This window comes from Oncorhynchus mykiss, chromosome 27, assembly GCF_013265735.2.
Source record: "Oncorhynchus mykiss isolate Arlee chromosome 27, USDA_OmykA_1.1, whole genome shotgun sequence".
NCBI lineage: Eukaryota > Metazoa > Chordata > Actinopteri > Salmoniformes > Salmonidae > Oncorhynchus > Oncorhynchus mykiss.
Window position 1 is genome coordinate 21,200,903 of NC_048591.1, and position 27,442 is coordinate 21,228,344.

The window sequence follows — 27,442 nt, forward strand, 5'->3', positions numbered from 1 at the left end:
GCTGCACCTTGGTCCGGTCATTTCCACCACGACGGCCATGACAGAACTGAAAGTGTGTGCGAGCAAGGTGGCCTACAAACCTGACTCAGTTACACCAGCTCTGTCAGGAGGAATGGGCCAAAATTCACCCAACTTATTGTGGGAAGCTTGTGGAAGGCTACCCAAAACATTTGACCCAAGTTAAACAATTTAAAGGCAATGCTACCAAATACTAATTGATTGTATGTAAACATCTGACCCACTGGGAATGTGATGAAAGAAAAAAAAGCTGAAATAAATCATTCTCTCTACTGTTATTCTGACATTTCCCATTCTTAAAATAAAGTGGTGATCCTAACTGATCTAAGACAGGTAATTTTTACTAGGATTAAATGTCAGGAATTGTGAAAAACTGAGTTTAAATGTATTTAGCTAAGGTGTATGTAAACTTCCGACTTCAACTGTACATACCCACCACCCCTCCACTGTCCTCTTCTGTAGGCAGCATAGGTTATCGATTGATATGGGACTAAATGTATACTTATGACTTAGCAGCAGAGGAAGGTCAGAGGCAGAGCTATAGAGATATACTGTCTAGTTCTGGACAGAGACACCCAAGAGGGCCCTGTGCAGCCTCTCACATGGCCTCTCACATAGCAACACAATCATGCTTAACCTCAGCTGAGCAATGTGAGAGACGGTGTACAGGGTGTATGAATTACACGTCATACATGTTGTTAGCGGTGGCGTGCCCTCTAAGGACCTAGCCACCCATAATAACAATGTGAGACTCCCAATATGGTGCTTACCGAGACACCAGACTGGGCCTTTCAAGTTGTTCTTTCTGAGGGCTTTTCAGTTGTTATTCCAGACAAGTGGGAGAGGTCTTCCACTGACTCCCTGTACTGTTGGTCTGTCTGTCGCACAGGGAAGGAATGAAAATAATTCTCTGCAGTGACAATATTATGGTTTAATATGTGGACGTTTTCATGTCTTTGTTCAGATCATAAGAAATGTACTGATGATGCTTAGAGCACACCATGGTAGGTGCACTTTAGGCTCTGTCGTCTTATCACATAGCAATACAACAGATCTTTGTAGAGGGCGCTGTCGTCTTATCACATAGCAATACAACAGATCTTTGTAGAGGGCGCTGTCGTCTTATCACATAGCAATACAACAGATCTTTGTAGAGGGCGCTGTCGTCTTATCACATAGCAATACAACAGATCTTTGTAGAGGGCGTTGTCGTTTTATCACATAGCAATACAACAGATCTTTGTAGAGGGCGCTGTCGTCTTATCACATAGCAATACAACAGATCTTTGTAGAGGGCGCTGTCGTCTTATCACATAGCAATACAACAGATCTTTGTAGAGGGCTCTGTCATCTTATCACATAGCAATACAACAGATCTTTGTAGAGGGCTCTGTCGTCTTATCACATAGCAATACAACAGATCTTTGTAGAGGGCGCTGTCGTCTTATCACATAGCAATACAACATATCTTTGTAGAGGGCGCTGTCGTCTTATCACACAGGAATACTACACATCTTTGTAGAGGGCGCTGTCGTCTTATCACATAGCAATACAACAGATCTTTGTAGAGGGCGCTGTCGTCTTATCACATAGCAATACAACAGATCTTTGTAGAGGGCGCTGTCGTCTTATCACATAGCAATACAACAGATCTTTGTAGAGGGCTCTGTCGTCTTATCACATAGCAATACAACAGATCTTTGTAGAGGGCTCTGTCGTCTTATCACATAGCAATACAACAGATCTTTGTAGAGGGCGCTGTCGTCTTATCACATAGCAATACAACAGATCTTTGTAGAGGGCGCTGTCGTCTTATCACATCGAAATACTACAGATCTTTGTAGAGGGCACTGTCATCTTATCACATTGAATACTACAGATCTTTGTAGAGGGCGCTGTCGTCTTATCACATTGAATACTACAGATCTTTGTAGAGGGCGCTGTCGTCTTATCACATTGAATACTACAGATCTTTGTAGAGGGCGCTGTCGTCTTATCACATTGAATACTACAGATCTTTGTAGAGGGCGCTGTCTTCTTATCACGCAGGAATACTACAGATCTTTGTAGAGGGCCATAAACACAGAAATTGACCAACAGGGCTCACTGCGTCAAGGGTTATGTGCATTGTGTTACACATTGCTCCAACTGGCAAGGGGCACGCACGCACACACGCACCCGCACACACACACACACACACACATACACACACACACACACACACACACACACACACACACACACACACACACACACACACACACACACATATACACACACACACACACACACACACACACACACACACACACACACACACACACACACACACACACACACACACACACACACACACACACAGGGACAATGTGACAATGTGTACTCCTGGGAATTCAGTGTGTCAATCAGATAGCTTGAATAAACATGATTTGCAAAGGCATGAGGTGTGTGGGGTCATCTGGTCGATAGGAATACATTCCTTTCACACTTCTCATAAGGAAACGGTCAGGTGAAAAGGTAACACTAGGGAAGGCTAATGTTGTCAAATGCCATGAAAGTTTTGGCTATGGTTAGGGTGATAACCATTTCCCTCAAGGTCCCTCATGAGTCATGACTAAGTATACATTTAACAAGGTAGGAAGAATCAATGTATTGCAAAATCTGTTTACCACTCTTCCCACTGGGCAAAATCTGGTTGAATCAATGTTGTTTCCACATCATTTTAACAAGAAAATGAAATGTGATGACATTGAATCATTGTGGAAAACTGATTGGATTAGAAAAAAGTCATCAATTTAAGGGAATTCAGTCTTTTTTTCACACAACTTTGAACATAAATCCAATGACATTGGTGAAATTGTTTGTTGATTTCATGTTGAATTCAGGTTAGTTGACAACTCAACCAAAAGTAAATCAAAACTAGATGTTGAACTGATATCTGTGCCCAGTGGGTTATTATGTCATCAAAAAATAGAACCTTTCTGTAAATACACATGAAAACAGAAAACACTGACCAACACTGATTCATTCATTTTGAAAAAAAGCTTTACTTGAATATCGACATTTTCTCAGAAAGAATAAATAATGATTTTAAAAGATTGATTTCCATTTAATACAAAAATAATACATTAAAGAGAAAATCACGTTGTCTGTCATCTACAGTTGAAGGTGGCCCTGCATTCCCTCTGGTTAGATGGCAGTGGGTATGTTTAGAACAAATTGAAACAAGGTAGTACACAATAATAACAAGGTAGTGACCTATTGAAAGGGAGTCTCTATGTGCCTACACCAGAATATGGAGGTGGAGAGGGTATGACTTCCATTTACAAAATATAATATCAAAATTATTATTCAGAAAACAAACAGACAGTCAAATGCAGGCTACACAAATACTCATGATAAAAACCTGATTGTTTGTAACCTCTGGTTGTTTTTTCTGGACGCCCCTGGTGGACTGGGATTGCAAAAGTAACTAATATTGTTTGTGTGGCTGGCTGTCCAACTCTCCATAACATTCCTTAACCTCTGTGGAATCCAGCCTGATTACAAAGGTTACTGTCACAACAAGAGGCACTTTCATCTTCCACCCCTTCACAAATTGCAAGACCCATATCACTGTTTTGCTTGCAAATACTTGTAAATACTGTCATTATCACAGGGGGGAGTCCCTGTTATGATTTATGACGGAGAATATATGTTTTTAAAACGCTCCAATTCCATATGTGTCTTTAAATGAGGAAACGTTGGGAATGAGGAAGTGGAAGGAGAGGGGATGGAGCCTGGGAAGGCTAAAGTCCCATTCCTGAAGTTCACCTGAACCCTATGAGCAAACATCAGTCAGAGAGAGGTCTCCCAGGAAGGCAGGCAGGCAGGCAAGGGATTGGGACTATGTGTGTATCCTAAATGGCACCCTATTCCTATTTTGTGCAAAACTTTTTTACCGAAAATAGTGGATTATACAGGGAATAGGGTTTGGGACAAAGCTATAACTAGGTTTGAAGGCATACAGTGAATATTTGAGTCAACCCTCCCTCAAGGCAGACTTTGTTTATGATGTCATGGCACGCTGACTCTCAGTTCAGAACGAAACATGGGAAATGGGTGAAAGAAAAACACCCAAAGTTTCCAACTGATTTTCTGGCTACTGTATATACAGGATGTACTGTACATGTATATAAAAACAAAATAAAACTTTGGTGTAATGTTTTGTGTCGTGTTGTGGGCAGCTCTGACAACAGAAACAACATGGTGGTCATTAAGTTCATAGAGTAATGGTGCGTCTCATAAATTCCTCTGTCTAAGTGTGGAGAACTGTACACGTTTCAGTCTTCTGGGGCTTCATATGCACTTCATATGCACATTGCATAGTCCTTAAAAATTCTAAAGATTGTCATATCTTTCAATCACAGTTTAAAAATGGAACCAAATAAAAAATACAAGTATATTGTCTATTATATTTCCCCCGTGTTGGGAAATAACAAATGTTGAAATCCTTTAGACACATAAACAAAGTTCTAATTATTGGCACTATTTACTGTTCAGTACAGAAAATGGCATTGTGAAAAAACAACATGGAAGACTCCTTCAAACAGAACAGGTATGTATGTATATGAAATATCTACAAAAAACTATACAGTTGCTCAGGACAAAGTTAATATGATTGTCATCCAGTAGTTCTGATAGTTGTGCATGGATGTTGATAATATACAGTATAGTGGGGAACAGATTATTCAGATCTGCTACTATGAGTGGGCACTTGGCTAGATGGAATCACTCAGTCCCTCATACACTCCTTCCCCACCACAGCCCAAAATAGCTGTGCCGACTGAGGCTGATTGTGTCCTCTCAACTCAGCATCCATATGTCTTCATCTTTCCACATCAGATCACAGTATCATGTTAGTTCTTCATGGACATCTACTCCACCAGTCTTATTCTTACATACCACAGTGTGTCAGGCATAATGTGAAGATCCATTTGTTTTGTTAGAGAAATGAATACTGTTTTCACAAAATTGGTTGTAGTGAAAAATCATACATCCTTGTTGATCCTCTGTATGTCAGAGGAAATTCAGTTCCTCCTCCCTTCATTTAGGTGTCTATTAATGCAAACCTGCAGTGTTTGTTTCTCTCCCCATCTCTCACTCCTCCCGCCCTCCACCTCCGCCACTCTGGATTTGTTGACTGACTCATTGTCCAGTGCACTGTTGACAGTTATTAGGAGTTGTCACAGTTACCGCAGTGAGAGGGTGGAAAAATGTGCTCCTGTTGCTAGGCACCAAGGAAGTCAGGTGCGTACTCTCACCAGGCTTGAAGAGGACACTGCAAAAAGAGAGAGCGAGAGAAAGGGGAAACAAACGTCAGAGTGAGTACATCACACAAATAAATTAAGAAAATCTATTCAAAAACACAAGAACCATTTTCTGGTGAGGATGTTTATAATATGTGGTGTCATGATAATAGGTCCCATTTCTAAAGTCCCCTGGGTATCAGATTCAGATAGGATGTAAACGGCCTACCTACGCCACACCTGACCAAATACATTCCACATTCTTCTTCCGCTTCACTCTGAAAAGCCTTGTTTACATTCAAATGGCCTTTTGGAGATTGTTTGTGGAATTTATTTTTTCCTTTCTCTCAAGGGGTGGAGGCAGTTGACCAGCAAACAGCCCTACCTGATAAAGGTGGACAGCTGCTCAGACCACAGTCTTTAGACACTGTGCTCTAAGTGGAGGTAAGTTTAACATGGGGTGAGAGGAGAGGGGGGTCCTCAGCAAATACGAGAGTTATAAAGCCTCAGCATGTTGTTCATGTCATAAGAAGAGCCTACTGGTCTCTCTGCACCACCAAGTACAAATAAAGGCCTGATAATGTAGAACAATGGGTCCTACATATATCAAACCAAAGGCAGCCAGTCAGTATCTAGTTAAACCACTCTATCAAGGGAACAGGTAGGTTTCAAGCCAATCGGAGCATCTGCCACATCTCAGCCCATCAACCCAATGAGCAGTGACAGTGCTGCGGCCCGGGCGACGTAGAGTCCTCTGTCTCAGGCAGCGTGGGAAATTGAGCGTGTGAAAGCAAAACACAGAGGAAGGCATTTCAGGCTAGAGCGATCACTGAGACAGGGAGAAGTAGGAAAGAGGAAGAGCTGTAATTACAAAAAAAGACCCCCCATAATAGACCACCCCCCACAATAGCAGGGAAGTAAGTAGCAGGACACAAGCCTCCTGAACTTTGATTACCAGTGGGTTTCATTTCCTGATCAGGGGACTAGGTCTGGCCAGGGATCGGCCAGCCTTCTCTCTCCCCAATGGAGAGGAAAGCGAAAGGAGGCATCGTTAATCAATTTAAGTTCAGGATGAGGGCACAGGTGATTGATTGGTCCGGCCTTTCAAAGGAAATAGGAATTCTGAGGAGTGTCCATACACCCGACTCCTTGGTCCAATGATTGAGATTTGTGGTCCACATGCTCTGACAAAATCAGAGTGAACTGAGTACTAGCGTCAAACCCAGCATCAAAGACAGAGCCAGGCAAAAACATTAGCTGTGAAACCGTTAAGTAAATAAATAAAAGTTGCATTAATCCAAATCTCATTGGTCTGATCTCATATTGCCATTCATTGACTTTACATGCATAAGAAGGGTAGTGTGTCTTGATTATGTGAGTTAAGGTTCCTGTATCAGTCTGTATAAACATTAATTTATGCCTATAAAGTAATGGAAAGCACACACATTTACTACGCAAAATATGGTATATTGCACACAAATATTCAGTAGAATGGTCTTGGCTTTGGGACAACAACACATCCCATTTGGATGAATTCACTGAGCCAGTCCAGTTAAACTAAGTTAGCCTGGTCCCAGATCAGTTTGTGCTCTTGCCAACTCCATTGCTGTCATTTTCAAGACAAACATAGTTGGCATGATGGCACAAACAGACTGGCACTCAGGCTAAAACTAAGTGATTTTATTAAGTGACCGTACTAAGAAAATAGTATTTACCCAGGAGAGACCCCCCAGTTGCACCATCTTGTTTACGGTAGAATCCTAATGTAACAGGGATTAAACAAGTCAACACACAATCACAACTCACACATCTAGTGTGCGTTCCAAAAGGAACCCTATTCCCTTTTGCCACTGGTCAAAAGTAGTGCACTAAGTAGGGAATAAGGTGCAATTTCAGACAGCCCTACTGTATCTATCCTAGTCTATCAGCCTACTGTATCTATCCTAGTCTATCAGCCTACTGTATCTATTCTAGTCTATCAGCCTACCATATCTATCTTATTCTATCAGCCTGCTGTATTTTTCCTTTAATTAACTAGGCAAGTCAGTTAAGAACAAATTCTTATTCTCAATGATGGCCTAGTGGGTTAACTGCCTTGTTCAGGCGCAGAATGACAGATGTGTACCTTGTCAGCTCAGGGATTCAATCTTGCAACCTTTCGGTTACTAGTCCAACGCTCTAACCACTAGGCTACGCTGCCGCCCGAGTCCTAGTCTATCAGCCTACTGTATCTATCCTAGTCCATCAGCCTACCGTATCTATCCTAGTCTATCAGCCTACTGTCTCTATCCTAGTCTATCAGCCTACTGTATCTATCCTAGACTATCAGCCTACTGTATCTATCCTAGTTTATCAACCTACTGTATCTATCCTAGTTTATCAACCTACTGTATCTATCCTCGTCTATCAGCCTACTGTATCTATCCTAGTCTATCAACTTACTGTATCTATCCTAGTTTATCAGCATACTGTATCTATCCTAGTCTATCAACCTACTGTATCTATCCTAGTCTATCAACCTACTGTATCTATCCTAGTCTATCAGCCTACTGTATCTATCCTAGTCTATCAGCCTACTGTATCTATCCTAGTTTATCGACCTACTGTATCTATCCTAGTCTATCAGCCTACTGTATCTATCCTAGTTTATCAACCTACTGTATCTATCCTAGTCTATCAGCCTACTGTATCTATCCTAGTTTATCAGCCTACTGTATCTATCCTAGTTTATCAGCCTACTGTATCTATCCTAGTTTATCGACCTACTGTATCTATCCTAGTCTATCAGCCTACTGTATCTATCCTAGTCTATCAGCCTACTGCATCTATCCTAGTCTGTCAGCCTACTGTATCTATCCTAGTCCATCAGCCTACCGTATCTATCCTAGTCTATCAGCCTGTATCTATCCTAGACTATCAGCCTACTGTATCTATCCTAGTCTATCAGCCTACTGTATCTACCCTAGTCTGTCAGCCTACCGTATCTATCCTAGTCTATCAGCCTACCATATCTATCCTAGTCTATCAGCCTACTGTTAGTGAGTGCTCAGTTTGGGGAGGGGGTTGTGTGTCGGTTGTGAGGAAGATGTGGTGTGTTAGTAGATAAAGAAATTGATCAATCAAATCTCTAATTGAAGGCTTGCACAAGATACAGTACAAAGCCTCAGCAAGCTGGGAATTCATTTTCAAGCTTTCCAACTTACATTTACAACCAACTATCTTAGTTTAAATGTAGCTTATGACCGAAATTTATGCAAACATCTCCCAGAGAGCAGCAAAAGGGATTATTACAAACATTATACATGCACATGCTCTAATACACTGAGGACAGACACTGAGGACAGACAGAGAGGACAGACACTGAGGACAGACACTGAGGACAGACAGAGAGGGGAGACTGTATTGACTGAGTCAGGGCCAGGGTAGAGGGGGGGGGGGGCCTGATTGTGGCCTGTGTTAGGTGAGACTGAGTCATGTTATTGACTGACCTGTTTGCTGGATGACATGGAGCTGAGAGTACTGAGGCTGTTGGCGTCTGTCACCACCATGGTTGAGGGAAACCGTGACTGGTGAGAATACTGCGGTGGCTCCTGCTTATGAGGGTACACTGCCAAAGACAAAGACATAGAGAGAACGTCTCATTGTTAATTTTACCCCAATAGATTCACTTTTATTAATGGGTTAGCAATAGGTTTATGATTAGGGTTAGGATTAGGCTACATATGTACATGCTGAAATGTAGTTTTAAGATCTCTTGTCAACTCCTTATGGAATTGTCACGCTAAACATGACGTGTCAATGAGTGAAAAGGTGTTGGCAAGACAGCCGACAAATATCTGGGACAAGACTATATTGGCATTATATCCCATCTATGACATGGCATTAGCAACCGTTTAGTGCTTACTAAGAGGCAGGTACTGACTGTGTGAATGAGTCACGGTGGCCATGAAGGGCTGCTGGTTCATGTGGCTGGGAGACTGCTGCATCAGGCCATGCTGGTGGGGACTGTGGAGCTGCTGGGAGAACTGCACCGGCTGCAGAGCTGCAAGGCTCCCCGCCACGCTGTTGATCACAGGCACTGACTGCGACGTGTTCAGACCTACAACCACATAGAACTTAAGTTATTTGTCTCATATCTAAAGCATGACAATACAAGCATAACTACATTCGCAATGTAGTGCATTACTTTTGACAACTATGGGGCGTGGTTAAAAGCATTGCACTATATAGTGATTCAGGTGCCAATTGGAGCTCAACCATTGTGAGCATAGAGGTCATACGAGAATATGTGCATAAAGAGAGGAGAATAAATGGACAGTTGTTATATTAAGAGAATCATTTGTGGAGACATGGGTAACACAGAGCACTGGCTGGTTGGTTGATTGGTTGACTCACTCTGTGCGATGGTCATGACTCCAGAGAGAGGCATGATGAGGTTCTGTGTCTGCTGGTGTGTGTGGTGGGAGCTGTGGATGTTGGTCAGCGTGCTCACAGGTGGCAGGCCTCCACCTGACGCAGACATCTAGAGAGAGAGACACACTAAGAAACTTAGTGACACCATTCTGGACCAAGAATGAAGTCATGTACTGACAATATCCTAAATCTAACATGCTAACTGAATATAAGGATGGTTAAATCAGGGTATATAGTAAAGCATGGCGATCACTTTAGAAGTGAAACCAGATGCTCTCAGCAATGCAGCTCACACAGATAAATGTTGAGTTAGTTCTGCTGCTTTTGTCTAACACTGTGCTTGTGTAACTCCAGTCATCTATACCAAGCAAACAATGAGGAGAAAATAAATACAAAATAATCCAATAATGAAGCGTAAAAGCACAGATTGAAAGTAGTAGTGTGTATGCATGTGTGTGTGTGCGCGTGTGGGTGTGTATGCATGTGTGTGTGTGCGCGTGCTCGTGTGGGTGTGTATGCATATGTGTGTGTGCACGTGTGGGTGTGTATGCATGTGTGTGTGTGCGCGTGTGGGTGTGTGTGTTGTGTGTGTGTTCATGCACTGTTTTCACATTTCCTGCCAGCTGCTCTGAGAGGAGGGGATGGTCAGACAGTGGATTCGTCTCAAATGGCACTATATTCCCTATATAGTCCACTACTTTTGACCAGAGCCCTATGGGTCTTGGTTAAAAATAGTGCACTATATAGGGATTAGGGTTGCATTTGGGATTTAGACAGTCATCTGTACGGTGCCCATAGATAACAACCTGTCTGCTCTGACCTTTTCCACAGTATACTGACCGGCACTCCCTACAAAAATCTAACTTCCTACTGACAAGAGATAATGATAAATGCACTATGAATCATCAGGGATATTCTCACTAAATAAAGATTGTGATGTTCATCTTTGTTGGATTTAAACAACACAAATCTGGTTAGTGCCATAATATCGTTATTATTCTGATCCTAAGAATACGATATAATTTTTTTTTGGGACCAGCGTTCAAGAGTTAGAAATGTCTGCATGTACGGTACTGGCCAAGTTTCGCTTTCACCAATCAAATATTGGAATAGGACAGAGGGCTGAGTTTCTCCCCTCTAGCTCCCTTTTCTGAAGGTAGAAAAAACATTGAGCATAATCAAGTGCTATCGTCATTTCCCAGGCAGAGCAAGCAGTGCTGAGCGCTCCACCCTCCACTTCTCTTTACAGGGCATTTAATCAATAAGCTCAGAATGCTTCTTTGTCAAGTTTATTGGCTCAGCTCTGGACCTGCCCAGTTCACTATGGTGGTGAAGGCTGTACTGTATGTTAGGCCTCAGCCATGGCCTGCCACCTGTCTCCACTTTCCACTGAGAGCAGCACAATGCTCTAACTGTTGTTCCCTATAGACTGTTCCATGGGAGTCTGGCTCAGGGACCTGCTTTATATGTCTATGGTTGCGTTCCAAATGTCACCCCATTGCCTTATGTAGTGCACTACTTTTGACCAGGGCCCATAGGACTCTGGTCAAAAGTAATGCAGTACAGAGGGAATAGGGTGCCATTTGGAACGTACCTCATGTTAAACGCAGCCCTGGTCCTTATCTAATCAGAGGCTAGGAGGGCCCAGGTGTGTTACTCACCATCTTGGCGTCAGGTGACAGCAGACTGTGGCTGGGGTCCAAGCCTCCCGGAGACACCTGCTGTAACACCGACTGGCTGGTCGCCATGCTGCCGTGGTGACTGATGGTCGTCGAGGAGCTGACCTCACCGGGTCCCTGTTGGCTGTACCGCACTGGAGAGAGAGAGGGAGGGAAAAAGAGAGAGAGAGAAAGAGAGAGAGAGGGAGGGGAAGAGAGATAGGGAGGGAGAGAGAGGGGGATGGTGGGGAAGAGAGAGGGAGGGAGAGAGAGAGAGGGATGGTGGGGAAGAGAGAGAGGGAGGGAGAGAGATAGGGGGATGGTGGGGAAGAGAGAGAGGGATGGAGGGGAAGAGAGAGGGGGAGGGAGACAAGGAGACAAGAGAAAGAGTGAGAGAAATTTAGAGTTTGTTTCTTGAACTAACAACATCTGTGTCACACAGGATAACAGTATATAGGGCAGAGAGACGGTAGCAGGCCTCTCAGTATGACTAAGTGTGTTGTGTCCAAGCAGTCGCTCCAACCCACCAGACTCACCTGCTCTTTGACTCAGACAGGGAGAGCAGAGCAAACAAACACACTGACCCCTCCACTGGTGCTATCAGCCCAGCTCAGCCAAGGCTATTCAGTGTTTACAATACACCGTACACCAGCCCCCCATAACCCCAGTCCTAGACTTTATGAACTCATGCACCATTTTTTTATTTAGGGGAACCCATTTATAATGGTACCCGGAGGACAATAATACAATAAACAAAATATCATCAATAAAAACAAAATAAACTACAAATTAGAGACTCAACGCTACAGCTTCAAACATCACAAATACAATTATTTACATTCAATCCAAACAGTTGCAATTCTCATTAAATTCATTCAACATTCAAGTCCTAAACTGCCCTAGAGGCACCAGAGAGTCAAAATGTAGGGAGTTTTGTAGGCTATACCAAAAAATGGGGGGCACTAAAACTGAAAGCAGATGTACCTAAATCGGTGCGTACTAGAGGAACCTTGAAAGATAACCATCCCTGTGAACGGGTTTGGTGTCTCGTGTTTTTTATTTTAACAGTGAAGTAGGTTGGAAGCTTAACAGTTTAACAGTGAAGTGAGCTAGGTTGGAAGCTTGTGTAGTAGATATTTTAAACAAAAAGGGTGTAATGAACTTTAACGAGGACCAGTCAACCTTTTGATACAGGATGCAGTAATTAGTATTAAAACTGTCATGTGATAAAGCAAAGGGCACTATGGTAGATGGCCTCCATAAATTGAAGAGTAGTGGCTGTTGCATTCTGATAAATGGTGTCACCATAGTCAAGAACTGTCAGGAAAGTTGACTACAATCTGCTTCCTGCTGTTTAGGGAGAGGTATGATCTGTTTCTTTAAAAGAAGCCTACTTTACATCTCAGCTTCTTAACTAGCTCATCTGTATGTTTTTTAAATGTCAAATTATTGTCAATCCAAAAGGCCATATATTTTTTTTATAAGCGGGAACCTTTTTTCAGATGGACCAATATTATTTATATAAATAGTAAAGAGGACAGGTCCCAAAATCGACCCATGACGGGTACCTTTAATAATATCGAGACACCTTGACACCAGCAGAAAGCACACATTGTGTTCTGTCTGGCAGATAGTTCTAAAACCACTTGCAAGACACCTGGTCGAGGCCCATTTCAGACAACCTTTAAATGAGTAGGAGATGGTCAACAGTACCAAAGGCCTTGGATAGGTCTATAAATATGGCAGCACAGTGATTCCTACCCAGCATGGAAAGGATCTCTCTGTGCCCAGGTAAAGGTATGGAAGTGAAGAAATGCCTTCTACGTACAGTATGTCATCAATAGGGAACCCTGTCATGTTCTCACCTATCCTTCCACTCTCCAAACACTTAGTCACTGAATTCTGTGACATCACTGAATGACCCATCATCTCTTAATCCCGTGTCTAGACCCCTTGTTGTCTCCCACCTCCATTCGCCACCGGGGGCCAAAGGAATGCTGCTCTCCTCCTGTCAAATGGATGTTTGCCAATCTTGGCCCCCTTTGATACCAACAGAGCAAACATTACACAATTACAACCAATGTCAAACACATTCTTATCCTGTAGTCTCAGTCTCACACAGAGACTCCCTCCCTCCCCCCTGCAGAGCAGAGCAGTGGGCTGTGACACTGGGCCAGTCCCAAATGGCACCCTACTCCCTATATAGTGCACTATTTTAGACCAGGGCCCATAGTAGTGCACTATGTAGGGAATAGGGTGCCATTTAGGACAGTGTTTACTCTCAGATCCCAGATCATCCCTGGGCCCTCTGTCCCTGACCCACGCATGTCACACTGAGCGCCCTGGCTGCCACTGTCCCAGATAGTCACAGACAGTCACAGACAGTCACAGACCGGGGACACCAAGCACCATATGTCTGCCATAAAATAATGGAACATCATATCTCACCCAAAATAAAGTTTATCCTTAGCAAAAACATGATCTACTGCCTGGGGAATACAACTAAATCAGACCAAAGAATTGATCATTTTCATCTTGACTGTATTTCATCCACTAACAACTAACATGTTGTCCAGTCTTTCCAGGCAGACCACAAGAGAACCACAGACAGAGCTCATATTCTCCTGAACAACACACCAGCAACCCCACAGCACTCCACAGTGTCTTATTAACACCGCTACAGGACAATAATGCACTCCATTGGGCCCATAACCACCATAGCCTCACAATGGCAGAGGACTCATAAACAGGCATTTATCTCCAAGCTGGGCAACCTGTAAAGTGTCAAGGGAGTGAGGTGCTATTCTAGCCAGTTTTGTCTCCCTGTGTCAGGCAGTAATTCTGGCTGCAGAGAACCCTAATCCCATTAAGGAAGGCTTCCGTCGTCTAGTTGGTGTGAGGCTATTGGTAATTTGGACGGAGGAGAAGGGCTCCATTTCTGGGATACCAGTGGGGCGGCCAGCAGTGTTATTGGGATATTATAAAGATGCTCTCAATATAGCTTGAGATTAAGAAATCTTTCTTCCTCAGGATTTTTTATTTTATTTTTAAATTTCACCTTTATTTAACCAGGTAGGCTGGTTGAGAACAAGTTCTCATTTGCAACTGCGACCTGGCCAAGATAAAGCATAACAGTGTGAACAGACAACAACACAGAGTTACACATGGAGTAAACAATAAACAATAAACAAGTCAATAACATAGTAGAAAAAAAATAATCTATATACATTGTGTGCAAAAGGCATGAGGAGGTAGGCAATAAATAGACCATAGGAGCGAATAATTACAATTTAGCAGATAAACACTGGAGTGATAAATGATCAGATGAACATGTGCAGGTAGACATACTGGTGTGCAAAAGAGCAGAAAAGTAAATAAAATAAAAAACAGTATGGGGATGTGGTAGGTCAATTGGGTGGGCTATATACCGATGGACTATGTACAACTGCAGCGATCGGTTAGCTGCTCAGATAGCAGATGTTTAAAGTTGGTGAGGGAGATAAAAGTCTCCAACTTCAGAGATTTTTGCAATTCGTTCCAGTCGCAGGCAGCAGAGAACTGGAAGGAAAGGCGGCCAAATGGGGGTTTGGCTTTAGGGATGATCAGTGAGATACACCTGCTGGAGCGCGTGCTACGGGTGGGTGTTGCCATCGTGACCAGTGAACTGAGATAAGGCAGAGCTTTACCTAGCATAGACTTGTAGATGACCTGGAACCAGTGGGTCTGGCGACGAACATGTAGCGAGGGCCAGCCGACTAGAGCATACAGGTCGCAGTGGTGGGTGGTATAAGGTGCTTTAGTAACAAAACGGATGGCACTGTGATAAACTGCATCCAGTTGAGTAGAGTAGAGTAGGAAACTATTTTGTAGATGAATTTGCCGAAGTCGAGGATCGGTAGGATAGTCAGTTTTACTAGGGTAAGTTTTGCGGCGTGAGTGAAGGAGGCTTTGTTGCGAAATAGAAAGCCGACTCTAGATTTGATTTTGTATTGGAGATGTTTGATATGAGTCTGGAAGGAGAGTTTGCAGTCTAACCAGACACCTAGGTCCACATATTCTAGGTCGGAACCATCCAGGGCGGTGATGCTAGTCGGGCTTGCGGGTGCAGGCAGCGAAAGGTTGAAAAGCATGCATTTGGTTTTACTACCGTTTAAGAGCAGTTGGAGGCCACGGAATGAGTGTTGTATGGCATTGAAGCTCGTTTGGAGGTTAGATAGCACAGTGTCCAAGGAAGGGCCAGAAGTATACAGAATGGTGTCGTCTGCGTAGAGGTGGATCAGGGAATCGCCCGCAGCAAGAGCAACATCATTGATATATACAGAGAAAAGAGTCGGCCCGAGAATAGAACCCTGTGGTACCCCCATAGAGACTGCCAGAGGACCGGACAACATGCCCTCCGATTTGACACACTGAACTTTGTCTGCAAAGTAGTTGGTGAACCAGGCAAGGCAGTCATTAGAAAAACCGAGGCTACGGACTCTGCCGATAAGAATATGGTGATTGACAGAGTCGAAAGCCTTGGCCAGGTCGATGAAGATGGCTGCACAGTACTGTCTTTTATCGATGGCGGTTATGATATCGTTTAGTACCTTGAGCGTGGCTGAGGTGCACCCGTGACCGGCTCAGAAACCGGATTGCACAGCGGAGAAGGTACGGTGGGATCCGAGATGGTCAGTGATCTGTTTGTTGACTTGGCTTTCGAAGACCTTAGATAAGCAGGGCAGGATGGATTTAGGTCTGTAACAGTTTGGGTCCAGGGTGTTTCCCCCTTTAAAGAGGGGGATGACCGCGGCAGCTTTCCAATCCTTGGGGATCTCAGATGATACTAAGGAGAGGTTGAACAGGCTGGTAATAGGGGTTGCGACAATGGCGGCGGACAGTTTCAGAAATAGAGGGTCCAGATTGTCAAGCCCAGCTTATTTGTACGGATCCAGGTTTTGCAGCTCTTTCAGAACATCTGCTATCTGGATTTTGGTAAAGGAGAAGCTGGGGAGGCGTGGGCGGGTAGCTGCGGAGGGGCGGAGCTGTTGGCCGAGTAGCCAGGAGGAAGGCATGGCCAGCCGTTGAGAAATGCTTGTTGAAGTTTTTGATTATCACGGATTTATCGGTGGTGACCGTGTTACCTAGCCTCAGTGCAGTGGGCAGCTGGGAGGAGGTGCTCTTGTTCTCCATGGACTTTACAGTGTCCCAGAACTTTTTGGAGTTAGAGCTACAGGATGCAAATTTCTGCTTGAAACTGACTGCGTGTTATGGTTCCTGACTTCCCTGAACAGTTGCATATCGCGGGGACTATTCGATGCTATTGCAGTCCGCCACAGGATGTTTTTGTGATGGTTGAGGTCAATCAGGTCTGGAGTGAACCAAGGGCTATATCTGTTCTTAGTTCTGCATCTTTTGAACGGAGCATGCTTGTCTAAGATGGTGAGGAAGTTACTTTTAAAGAATGACCAGGCATCCTCAACTGACGGGATGAGGTCAATATCCTTCCAGGATACCCGGGCCAGGTCGATTAGAAAGGCCTGCTCGCAGAAGTGTTTTAGGGAGCGTTTGACAGTGATGAGGGGTGGTTGTTTGACCGCGGACCCGTAGCGGATACAGGCAATGAGGCAGTGATCGTTGAGATCCTTATTGAAGACAGCAGAGGTGTATTTGGAGGGCAAGTTGGTCAGGATAATGTAATTAGGGTGCCCATGTTTACAGATTTAGGGTTGTAGCTGGTGGGTTCCTTGATGATTTGTGTGAGATTGAGAACATCTAGCTTAGATTGTAGGACTGCCGGGGTTAAGCATATCCCAGTTTAGGTCACCTAACAGAACAAACTCTGAAGCTAGATGGGGAGCGATCAATTCACAGATGGTGTCCGAACTGTTCGAACTGTTTGTGCATAGACCTGGAAAGTATGACAGAACTTTGCAGGCTATCTCTGCAGTAGATTGCAACTTCTCCCCCTTTGGCAGTTCTATCTTGACGGAAAGTGTCATAGTTGGGTATGGAAATCTCAGAATTGTTGGTGGCCTTCCTAAGCCAGGATTCAGACACGGCAAGGACATCGGGGTTGGCAGAGTGTGCTAAAGCAGTGAGTAAAACAAACTTAGGGAGGAGGCTTTTGATGTTGACATGCATGAAACCAAGGCTTTTCGATCACAGAAGTCAACAAATGAGGGTGCCTGGGGACATGCAGGGCCTGGGTTTACCTCCACATCACCCGAGGAACAGAGGAGGAGTAGGATGAGGGTGCGGCTAACGGAGCAGATGTAAACTAAAACAATGATAACTAACCTGAGCAACAGTATACAAGGCATATTGATATTTGAGAGAGACATACAGCAAGGCATAAAGTAATCGCAGGTCTTGATTGGGAGAGCTTGCTAAAACAACAGGTGAGACAACAACAGCTAGTCAGCTAACACAACAACAGCAGGTAAAATGGTGATGACTAGGCAGAGAGGGTCGGATTAACTACACACAGAGCCTGAGTTCGCAGCTGGGGCCGACAGATAAAACATAAATAAACAGAATGGAGTACCGTTATAAATGGACAGTCCAGCAGGCATCAGCTATGTAGCCAAGTGATCATAGTGTCCAGGGGGCAGCAGTAGATGGAACAGAGAAGCCGGTCCAGAGTTTACAGCAAGGATCCGGTGGAGTATTGGGCTCTAGCCGTGTATGAGTGGGGTTCGGGTGAACAGCTGAGTAGGCCGGAGGTGGGCCTCAGGGATAGCTTCGGTACTGGGTGCAAGCTAGCTGTGAAGATCAGAAGTAGTGGTCCAGGGATTACGGCAGGAATCCGGCGTTGTTGTGGAGAGACAGTTCGATACTGGTAGACTGGCGAGTATTATCCAGGCTAAAAACAGGGCTGGCTGTGCAGAAGGTAAAAGCCGCTAGCAGTGGCTAACAATGACTAAACAGCTTGTAGCTAATTAGCTGGCTAGCTTCTGGAGGTTCTTGAATGTATTCTAAAATTAAAAATAATAGCGATTCCGTATCACATTGGGTGAGGCAGGTTACCGGAAGGTATAATCAAATAAAAAATTGAAAAGAGATTGAAAATAAATATGGGTCCAGTGAATGGTTGGGCTGGCTGGGGACACGGCGATTCAGACAGTTAGCAGGCCTGTGCTAACAAGCTAACAATTAGTAGGCTGGGGCTAAACAAGCTAGCAGTTAGCAGACCGGTGCTAAACAAGCTAGCAGTTAGTAGACCGGGGCAGGCTAGCAGCTAGCAGGCCGGGTTAGCAAGCAAGCAGATAGCAGGGGCTAGAAAGTTAGCCATTGGGGAACATCGCGATGGGGTTAAGTCTGTTTTTACCTCTTCATACGATGACGTCGATAGACCGGTCGTGGAATTAACAGGGTTCCAAGTAGCTCTAGGTAGCTAGCAGGCCTAGCTGGTTAGTATAATGGGCCTTCAGCGGGCGTCACGCCTGAGGGGCCTGTTGGAGTCTTCGGGCAGATTATGTCGGTATTCCAGTCGTAGGGGATCTGCGGGGTTCCATGCCCCATACCGGCTGTAGAAGGGGTCCGGATATTGTAGCCCAGGAGTATGCTTCGGTGGTAGCACATGAGCTCTGGCCGGGCTAGCTTCAAGCTAAGTGGATGGAAACGCTAGCCAGGAGTAGTCATCCGGGGTTGCGGTTAGCTAGTTGTGAAGATCCAGATGAAAATTTTCAGATTGCGGTGGGAATCCGGGGATAAAAATAATAGGTCCGTTATGCTCTGGTTAGAGTCACGTTGTTCTAACTGGCAAGAGCTATTCGAGCTGAAGGTTAGCTGATGACCGCTGGCAATGGTTTGCTGACTGATAGCTGGTAGTTAGCTGGCTAGCTTCAGTTGAGGGATTCCAGATCCGAATTAAATATAGATACTTTAGGGGGAAAAAAGCAGATCCACGCTACATTGGGTGAGGTGGGATGCAGGAGAGTATTTAGATGTTGAGGTTTAGCAAAAATATTTTAAAAGATATGCGAAGAAAAATATGTAAAAAACGATATATACAAGGGACACGACAGGACAAAGACGTCTGACTGCTACGCCATCTTGGATAACTGACAGGATGACATTATATTGCAGAAAAAAGCAACTCAAAATTGTACTTTCTGACATTTGACCATTTGACATTTGACATTCTAAAAAAGGTAGCTATCTCCCCTCTATCACTCTCTAAATTGTCATCTTAAATAGTGTTTGAGCTAAATCAACCCCAATACCCAAGCACTCTGAGTATTGGACCAGGGGTGACTAGAAGTAGACCAGGGGGAGGGTGAGAACCCTGTGAAGGGGAGTGATAGCGTAGGCAGCAGGGAGTTACAGCAGGTTTAAAAGGCTTCAGTGCTCTGTGTGACGCATGTAATATCAAAGCCTCTCTCCTCATCCCCAGGCACTGGTAATTGTAGCTCCAGTGCATACGAGAGACCTCCCGGGTCTCTGCAGGACGTAGCAGGCCTTTGTACCTCTCTGACCAGGCTGGGGCTCCCAGTGGACAGAGCAAGGCCAGGCATAGGGCAGGCCTTGCCTCTCTATCCCTCGGCCAGGCCAACTCCCCACATAGCCTGGGGTGACACAAGGCATTGAGGCAACACAACCTGCTCACTGTTTTTCCCTCCTATAATATATGATGTTTAACTCTCACTGTTGTTAAATCAAATCACACTGTTTCCAGTCTACCAGATATTGAACCACACTCCCCTCACTGCCGTCTTAATCTTACAGCTAAAACCTTTCCAGTGTGTCAGATTAGGTGGGAGATTCATGAATCAGCAGGCTTTGCCGTGTGAGAGGAGGGAATAGTCTTCAGACAAATGAGATATCAGCAGGTTATCAGGCGTTCAACTCAATCTCTTAGCACATTCTGGTGAAAAAGATGCTACTGTTGCTGAATTATTTGTGCTGATTGGCCCGTCAACGTTTCTATCTGAACTTTGATGCAGGTCAACATAAAGAGATTTAGAACCCCAGACAGAAACAACAAAAAAGAAAAGCCTCCCACCTCTATACTTTGTTGAGAGATGTATGAAACTTGCTCCCCATGCTCAGCTTTCAGATTCACCCTCAAAGTGGCCGAAACATTCATCTTTTAACTTAAAATAAAACAATGACTTTTTAATGGTCACTGAGCGTTACGCCTTTTCCTTTTCAATGATAATCACATTTTTAGGTTGCACCTCGACTCACGTTGGTTAAGCACCCTCCACTTCTTTCAAAGAAATAAACCTGACAACTATAAACAACAGAACTGTATGGTCACGTCATCCTTCTCTCATGAAGTATGGTAAAACACACAGACACACACGTATTGGCATCTGTTTGTAATAGAACAGGGTTGAATTCCAATTGCCTGTTCTCATCTTTTCTATAAAAGCACAGGTTGTATGGTTAAGTGAATGATCCAAGGGGAAACTACGGCCCTAAAAGTATCATGGCTTCAGACACAATGGATCATTCAGCTGATGAAACAGTTCGATCAGACCAACAGTGTGTGTGCATCACCTATTTACATTTTGAGACGTGACTAGTAACAGAAGGCATCTATACATTTGTTTTGTTTGGTCTTTTGCCAAACACTGACGATGGAATAACCTCGTCTGTCCCCCAAAAATACTATTTGACCGTTTTGGCCAATCAAGTTACCTCACCTTTATCAACAGAAGTAAGAGAATCAATGAAAACTCCAGGAGTAAGAGGTTTTCTTTGATGTGACACTTTAGTGACCTCCCACACATAACTATTGTAGTGGCGATAGCTGGAGGAGGGGGTTACCCACACACACCTCTCTATAGGCTGGAGCACATGGGGTCATCAGTCCTGTCTGGCCAGAAAAGAGCCAATACCCCAGAGGACAGCTCCTGCTGCTCTGGTCTGCAGAGCACCCAGCCTCCCTCGGCCACTATACTGCCGCCCCATAAAGGTAAGGAGAGCTTTAAAACAGACCCTACCCAAGGCCCAGCTGAGATAGAATAACCTAGGTTACAGTCACTGCAGTCTTCTAATACACCACAGACAATAGGAACCCCTGCCAGGCTGGGGTATAGAGAGGAGAAGTCAGGGGAGCCCCTTATCGAAGGCCTGGGAGATGTAGTAGCCAAGGATTTTAATTGTCCATTCAAGCATGCATAATACAGGCCGTGGCCTAGCAACACGATGAGGCAACCTGCTGGGGTGCTATTGTCAGGCCAGGGGCTGACAGTGAAAAACAGCTGATGCTGTCGGCAGGACGCCGGCAGGACACCTTGTAAGCAAGCAACCGAGGACTAGGGGGAGCAAAGTACCTTCTGCTTCTGACCCTTACCCTCGCCCTCTCTACAACCAGCCCCTTCTCCCTCACCTCCACACAAGCCTACCACTGAACCTACCTCCTTACTTTGCAACCTGAGGTCAAAGCTTGGTCAGGTGTGCTGGGAAAAACCACAAGCAAACAGAGCATGGGCCAATGGGCCCCAGTATAACCAAAGGTAAAAGAGCAACCCGAGGCAAACGGCTTGTTTTTCTAGAGAGTTGACCTCGTGTTCTAACGTGAAAAAACAACACGAGGCTTTGTTTCTTCAATCATTGCTTTTATGGTGGTAAGCGATGGCACTGAGGATAATACTATGCCAAGATATCAGCTCCATTTTATGTCTTATAGAGGCGAAGGTAGACGCCTAAATTGCACTGAGTGCAAACAGCATTATGATATCAAATGGTCAGTTCATTGGATCCCCCAAAAAGTCACAAGCAACCGACCGACCTTATGCTTTTATGAATGTGGAAGTAATGGTTGTAGGTTCAGCTACTGCTGAATCCCTCCGTGACCCTGTCCTGACCCTGGCCTGTCACAGGACTGCTGCTCTTTGTGCCACTCTCCTGCTCCTGCCTGCCTGCCTGCCTGCCTGCCTGCCTGCCTGCCTGCCTGCCTGCCTGCCTGCCTGCCTGCCTGCCTGCCTGCCTGCCTGCCTGCCTGCCTGCCTGCAGGCCTGCCTGCCTGCCTGCCTGCTGACTTTGGAGTGGAGATTTCAGGTACAATGTGGATTGTTCTCAGTGTGTTTTTAAAGATCATAATAACAATGACATTTGCTCAGCTCCCTAAGTCACTCTTATTGATCACTTGCCCTCTCTCTTCTCTCTCACTGATGTCATCAACTGTTTTTCTTGCCACTTTTCACCCTCTCTTGGGGATGGAAATAAAATCATCCAAAGCTTTTGCCAACCATTGTTCTTTAACTGTCAAAGGCATATATATCCCTGATCAAGATGCCATAGTGATTACATGCACTCAGATCATGGATGAGACAGGTACAGCAAGAGGAAAGACCACATTTGAATGATTCCATTGTTGTGTAGTATTATATTAGATATAATAGCAGAGTAATGTGCTGTGATATGCATGTGGTGTGGAGACGCTACCTTGCATCTTACTAGGGGGGGATGCGCTGATCTGGGAGCTGTGGTGGTGTGGGGAGTTGTGGCTGTGAGACAGGAGAGGGTTCATGCTGTGGGTGGGTATGGGATAGGCGTCCATCGCCAGCTTCTGACGGAAGGCCTCCTCCTTACGCCGGTTGGCAAACCAGTTATAGACCCGTACCTCAGTGACCAAGTTAGAGCCCAGCCCATGAGCTTTAGACGGAGAGACCCCTCTCTGAAGACACTCAGCCCTATAGGAGGAGAGATTGAAATAGTATCAATGGAATACAATGGAAAAGAACAAAGGGAAAACATAATGATAGTTGCATTGGAAGATAGTTGGATAGTGTAAACAAAGAGAGACATTAAAACCTGTCAAAATCATTCTAAGCTAAGGCCATGTGCTGCAGTAATGATGGCGTTAGTATCAAATAAGATGTGCCAAACATTCAATTATTCAATGAGAGAACAAAACTGTATCCCAAGTGGAACCCTATTTCCTCTATAGTGCACTACTTTTGACCAGAAACATATTGGCAACAGTGCACTAAATAGGGAATAGGGTGGCATTTGGGACTTTCTCATTCTCCAAAGCCTCCTCCCCTCACCTGTTGCACTCCTCCACCAGCGCCTCCCGCTCCTCTTTGCTGGGGTTCTTCTGTCTTTCATAGGCCTGGTAGAGGATCTGTTGGGATGCAGGCCCCCATTTAAAACGGTTCCGTCTCATTTTCTTGCAGGAGGGTTCAGAGCCCACCTCCTCCCCTTGTTGCCCCATACCCTGACCAGGAGGGTTGAACTCTGGGAAGAAAAACAGCACCTGATCCTGACTGCCTTTGTCGGTCATATTGCTGTCAGAACCTTGCACTGCCTGGTTGAATTCTGAAAAATAAGAACAAGGTCACATAAAATATTGTATTGGGGGGAATGGAGACAAAATAAACCAATAACACAATAAGAAGAAATAAGACATAATTTAATGAGGGACAATTGCACAATACAGTATGTAGCCTAGGCGATAATGATAAATCAGACACTTTTGTGGCATAGGCTTACTGCAATATGTTTCTTACCATATGCATAGCCGAGATATGACATTTATGTTCATGCACATTGTGTTGTGGATGGCCATTAGAATTATGTCGCCCAGGCCAACACACCTCTGTGCCTCTAACTGTATCGAAGGCTGTGTGAGAAACTCAAATATTAACTTACGTCTGAGAACTTCCCGCTGTTTCCTGACATACCAGGTGTAGAGCGCCGCTCGCTTCTGAGTTTTCATGGGCGTGCCTTTGTTGAGGTGCTGTGAGAGGTGAGACTGATTTAGCCCGGTTACATCCACCACCTCACGTTGTGGTATGTTGTGCTGTTGCATGTAGCCTTTGATCATGCGGGCGGCACGCCAGGGGTCCTCACTGCGGTTACATAAAACACATAGAACCTAAATACATGTTATTCGTTCTATTAGAACCCCAATAGCGTTATGTGTATAATGGTATATAGGTTGTGGTGCTACATTAGCACTCACACTAATAGAACCAGTTATCTAACGTATTATTCATCGGCCAAATAAGTTCCGAACCAATCTACAGCACCTAGCTACAGCACAAGCATGTATTTCCCTTGGTTTATTCTATTAGGCTTCTTCGCCTGATGCTATCCGTGTTATCCCCAAGTTTTGGACAATTGTTAAGTACCCTAATAAATGACTGTTAATCATTATAAAATAATGTACTTTTTACTCCATACATTTTCCCTTACACCCAAAAGTACTCTCGAATGCATTTGGAATGCTTAGCAGGACAGGGAAATGGTCCAATTCACGCAATTATAAAGAGAACATCCCTGGTCATCCCTATACTGCCTCTGATCTGGAGGACTCACTAAACACACATACTTTGTTTGTAAATTATGTCTGAGTGTTGGAGTGTGCCCCTGGCTATCCATAAAACTTTTTTTTGTTTTTAAATAAGTTTTGCTTAATAAGAAATTTGAAACGATTTATACTTTTACTCTTAAGTATATTTGAGCAATTATTTTTTACTTTTGATACTTAAGTATATTTACAACCAAATACTTTAAGATGTTTACTCAAGTAGTATTTTACTGGGTGACTTTCACTTTTACTTGAGTCATGTTTTATTAAGGTATCTTTACTTTTACTCAAGTATGACAATTGGGCACTTTTTCCAACGCCGGTGGTTTCATAATACATTCAATAACCTGAAAATACTCCGAATCAGGCCTATTTTCAATTCAGTGTTTTGACTGTAGCTAAGAGGCAAAACTGAGAAATTAGGAAATCTAAATCCTAGACCTTGGCCTATAACTGATCCACAGTTTTTGAAACGTCAATATTTCATAGCGAATGTGAGATATCAAGGATATAGGATACAGAAATATATTACAAATGTTACCAAATTAGGTTATCAAATAATCTAAACTCCACGAATTGGAAGGGCCTAGAGTACATTGGTTTAGAAGTGCAGAATTTTATGTCAGCTGAGTCTGACACACACTGACGTTATAGCCTGCTTTTTCCTATTTGGACAATAAACCCATAGGCCTAATTAAATTCAGACTAAATAATCCCAGAATCGAGTATGAATCAAATCAAATAAATAAGTTATTTGGTAAAATAAATTCAAGTTGTTTGGTTAAATGCAGGAAATTGATAATACATTGATAAGAAATTGAAGAAATTGATCAGTTCAAGGCTTCCATCCAAAATTGCATTCAATTATCGAAGAATACATTTGCCCATGGGGTAAAATCATCTGAATTATTCCAATGCTTCAATTATATCAATAATAAACACAACTGAATTGCACCCATCGATGACAACGCAATAGGACGCTTTATGTCGATAAAGAAAATGTATTTCAAACGATTTAAAAGGCCTAGCCTATGTGCGCAGCGTGCTCTAAAATAGTAAAACTACACTTACTTAGCCTATACCATCACAGACATCTCAGATTAAGTATGGACTTCACATGGGTAATTGTTTCAAATCTACACACAACTGTTTGTTTTGGAGAATTAAGTCTGTGGGTTTATACGTTGGTTTAGATGTTGGTTTATAACTTTCGACAATGAATAACCAGATCTCCATTCACTCTAATCATACGACACTGTGTATCTTTCAGTTGATGATTTATAGAATACAATTAATAATAACTTAACTACACGTGGGTTAGTTTTGATTTTCTGCTGGCCAGTTGATCATGTTACTAGCGTAATGAATGAACATTTATAAATGTCTTTTAGAAGATAAATTAAGACAATATGAACATTTACAAAGAGTAAGGCCTTTATAGACTACATTCATAAAACAAAATAATATTTGCTTTAAGAAATGTTGCAATATTTCGCCAGAACATTATTATTATTAGTGGAGCCTATATCTAGTGCAACATTGAATCCTACGTAATAAACAAATACGTTGATATGAATTAACTTTCTTGCATTGCATTGCCAGATATAATCTAAGTGAGAGAGATCGAGTAAGTTAAATATAAATAGATCTCGTTAAGTTTATAGTTTGCGAAGGGAAAAAAATAATAACCCGTGTGGATAATTAATAACTAAAACGCGAAAAGTACTATTGGCGCGTTATTTTAATTTGTTAACACAAGGAACATTGAGACCTATTGCCAAGCGCTTGACATGTACATTAAAATACGTTTTTACACTAATTTTGTCATCATTCTAAAATACAGACACAATGCAGATACACTTCTGAGTATTGCGGTCAGGCAAGTAGGCTGTAGTTTTCATGGGCCACACGTCTGAAAATTATTCCTGGAAGAAATAACTTTAACAGGCAGATAACCCTAATTGTTGTCCTAATTTACCCTAATTGTTGTCCTAATTTGTCAGACAATGTTAAATATAAAACGCTTTAAATACACTGAAATTACTCCTACATCTAAAATAAGTAGCCAGATAAATAATACAATATTATTTTGGTTATGCGCCTATACCCTACACATTCATTCGGTAATGAACATCCCTAAATGTGTGAAATGAAACATTTAAAGTTCTATTCACTTACGCTAATATTCGGTCAACTTCTTCCCTCTGTTCCGCTGCTTCCTCCGTGTTAAGTGACTGGAGTTCTTTCAGTATCGGTGGGGTATCGAAATCGTCCCCGTCCTCGGACCCCTCATCTCCCGACAGTTTGCCCTTACTATGCCCATTGGTCAACGTAAGAAATACCGGCTTCGAATCATTTCCGTTCATTTTAGAACTTGGTGGAGACATCTGTAGATTCTCCAACTTAACTCCAAAGCCATTCGGGCTGGGGTCCATATCGTCCAACGCTTGGATCAGAACATCTTTGGTAACTCCGGAATCTAACAAGGCGCTCAAGAGCTCCTGTTGGAGAGATGTCAACTTGGACACCATTTTCGAGAACATTAAAAAAAGTTATATTCTGAACTAAAAGGGAAAGGAAGGTTGTGGAGAAGAAAGATCTAAAAAAAATACTAAAAAAGTCCGTTCTACCCTCCTCTCCTGCTCCAGTGTTTATGTGAATTCCCTACTCCTGACACCTGCTCGGAGAATCTGGTTCACTTCCCAGTTGAGAAGAGTGATATAATTTGCCATGATGCTTTCGGAGGGCAAGGAATATACAACATGGTAATTTGTGGGCTGGCTGATGGGGCCTTTATGCAAATCATAAGAAGAAGG

The 27,442-nt window shown here is 43.5% G+C and overlaps 1 protein-coding gene across 5 annotated transcripts; it reads right to left on the reverse strand.

The window, feature by feature from the left end:
* Positions 1-3,054: 3,054 nt before the first annotated feature.
* LOC110507762 (hepatocyte nuclear factor 1-beta-A) lies at positions 3,055-27,442 on the reverse strand. 5 transcript variants are annotated; one of them, XM_021587986.2, is made up of 10 exons: positions 26,805-27,442; positions 23,966-24,165; positions 23,362-23,632; positions 22,769-23,004; positions 11,381-11,532; positions 9,702-9,828; positions 9,211-9,405; positions 8,795-8,913; positions 7,022-7,066; positions 3,055-5,338 (listed from the first exon to the last, which is right to left on the reverse strand). In XM_021587986.2, the coding sequence occupies exons 1-10, from the start codon at positions 27,167-27,169 to the stop codon at positions 5,318-5,320; spliced, it is 1,731 nt and encodes a 576-aa protein (XP_021443661.2). In that variant the 5' UTR covers positions 27,170-27,442; the 3' UTR covers positions 3,055-5,317. The 5 variants fall into 5 exon arrangements, with proteins under 5 accessions (XP_021443661.2, XP_021443660.2, XP_021443662.2 ...); XM_021587985.2 differs by having other exon boundaries at positions 22,757-23,004; XM_021587987.2 differs by having other exon boundaries at positions 9,229-9,405; positions 22,757-23,004; positions 26,805-27,441.